The sequence below is a fragment of the Octodon degus genome, unplaced genomic scaffold, assembly GCF_000260255.1.
Source record: "Octodon degus isolate 3935 unplaced genomic scaffold, OctDeg1.0 scaffold00114, whole genome shotgun sequence".
Lineage (NCBI taxonomy): Eukaryota > Metazoa > Chordata > Mammalia > Rodentia > Octodontidae > Octodon > Octodon degus.
Window position 1 is genome coordinate 5,247,775 of NW_004524690.1, and position 2,081 is coordinate 5,249,855.

Consider the following 2,081-nt stretch of genomic DNA (forward strand, 5'->3'; position numbering starts at 1 on the left):
CAGAGTACATAATTAAGTCCTGCATAACCAGAAATAACAGTACAATCTTAACAGTCTGCCTGGGCAGTTGGATAAATTCTAAGAGTCTCTTTCTGGCCCTCACAAAAGTTAGGTGGAAAACAGACCAGAGGCTGGAGGACCAACGACGGGAACTGGAAAGAGGCTGTGCAAGCCCTGCGCACGGAGGGTCCAGCCTGAGGACGCATCTCTGGAGGGCTAGCAAGGGCAGAAGCAAGTCATTTGGGGACCAATCCACTTAAACAAACTTGAGAAGTCTGAGTTAACTGGAGGTTTGTTGGTTGGGAGGGTTTTGTTTGTGTTTACTTGCTAAAGATGCTGGAAGTTAAAACTACTGCTGGAATCTGAACTACACCACAATCTTCACGTTTGTTCATTTTACCTGGCTGAAAAAAGAGAAGAGAGGGAAGGGGCATGGAAGAGTCTGATCTAAAACCTCCACCAACTAGTCCACCTGTGGATCCATGGGTAGCTCGCACAGTTACTACAATGGAAAACCAGCCAACAAACACAACCCTAGGACGACAGGTGACGGAGAAGCAAGGGAGAGAAAGAAATTTGGCATGAACACCTGTTCATTTTTTGTACTTGGATCTAGAGAGCATAGAGTTAGCTGGAATTCTTTATTTGTAAAACAAATAGCCACATTTAAAAATTATCAAATATTATCTACTGATATAGTTATCTTATGGCCACACTGACAATCCACGCTAGGCCCTTGGGATAGCTGTGGGAAACAGCACAACTATGAATGACAAATCCTAGCCAAGAACAGACTCTTGTGTACTTTTTATATTTCAAGGGGCTAAGGAAACCTGCACATTTAAATAAAATTCACAGCACCAAGCACTAATGGGAGACCTCCCCTCCCCTCCAAGAAGAGGACACAAGGTACTCACCAGTCATTAGAGAGTAGTAATTGGGATAGGAGAGACTAGGGAAGTCTGGAGTCAAGTAATCCACTTTTACTCCTCTCCTTACAATCTCTTTGAAACCAGGCAATGATTCCAGAGCCTCATCACTGATGTAATCTGAGCGAAAACCATCCAGGAGAAGCACCAGGAGCTTCCGGTGGGCAGAGGCTGGCTGAGCCAGGCTTAGCACAAGGCCCAGCAGGAGCGCCCTGAGCTTTGCTGCCATGCTGCCAGGAGCCTGCCAGCGCCTGGCTGGCACAGCTGTCCCCTTGCAAAGACTGAGATGGAGAATCTGTAGCTATTCTCTCTTCTAGGGGCTGGACCTTGAGCTGCTGGCCTTCCTGAGCCAAGTCCACTTTCAGAATTTAAAGGAACAGCACCCTCTTTTAAGAACATGTCTTTTCACCCTTCACTATAAGACCAGAGAACAACTGCCTCTGGATAAGCTGAGCTCCCAAACAACCCAGACTTAACGTTATGGGAGAGAATCCAACCTTTATTATTTTGGGTGAATGTTCCTGAAATACCAACGTTCACAGAGAGGTGGAATTTGGAAGATGGCAAAGACAATACAAACTTTGTCCTACTAGCCAAAAGGAGGAGCCAGGGAAAAGGCACTCTTTTAATTGGTTGTCCTCCCACATCTCTGCCTAATTTAGGCTTTCTGACTTTTCCACTTACAATTTAGTAGCCCAGAGCTCTAGTTTAGTATACAAACAACAGACAATGAATTTAGGTGGACCTATCTATAAACTTTACAGCATTTTCTCTAAGGAAATACTATCTAAAAACAAACAAATGCCTTGTCTGACTCTGACATTCATTTATTCTTCACATGCATGTACATAAAGTGCTATTATTTTTCAAATACAAATAACCATCGGTTGCTATAGGAGAAGCTGGTTTAGAAAGGAGCCATAGAATCAGACAGAAGATTCCAAAGTTGGACAACAGGACATCATTCCCAATAGATTAATTTGAAGCAGCATCCCTCAGAGGAGGAAGATGAGCTTGAGAAAAGGAATTTGAAATGGAAAAGAAGAACTAGAAATAACCAAGCAAGCTTCAGTGCAGAGAAGACTAGGCAGGGGAAGGAGCCAGAGGCTACTGGGACCCATTGTCAAGGTCAGCACTGGGCAGTCAGGCACG

General features: G+C 44.4%; 1 protein-coding gene across 1 annotated transcript in view; it reads right to left on the reverse strand.

The window, feature by feature from the left end:
• The window catches only part of Enpp6 (ectonucleotide pyrophosphatase/phosphodiesterase 6), a 120,261-nt gene extending 119,018 nt beyond the window's left edge, over nucleotides 1–1,243 (reverse strand). The window contains exon 1 of the mRNA XM_004639774.3: nucleotides 918–1,243. Coding sequence (XP_004639831.2) covers nucleotides 918–1,158 — 241 coding nt within the window. The 5' untranslated portion in view covers nucleotides 1,159–1,243. The remainder of the gene's footprint in view (nucleotides 1–917) is intronic.
• Between the last annotated feature and the right edge of the window lie 838 nt (nucleotides 1,244–2,081).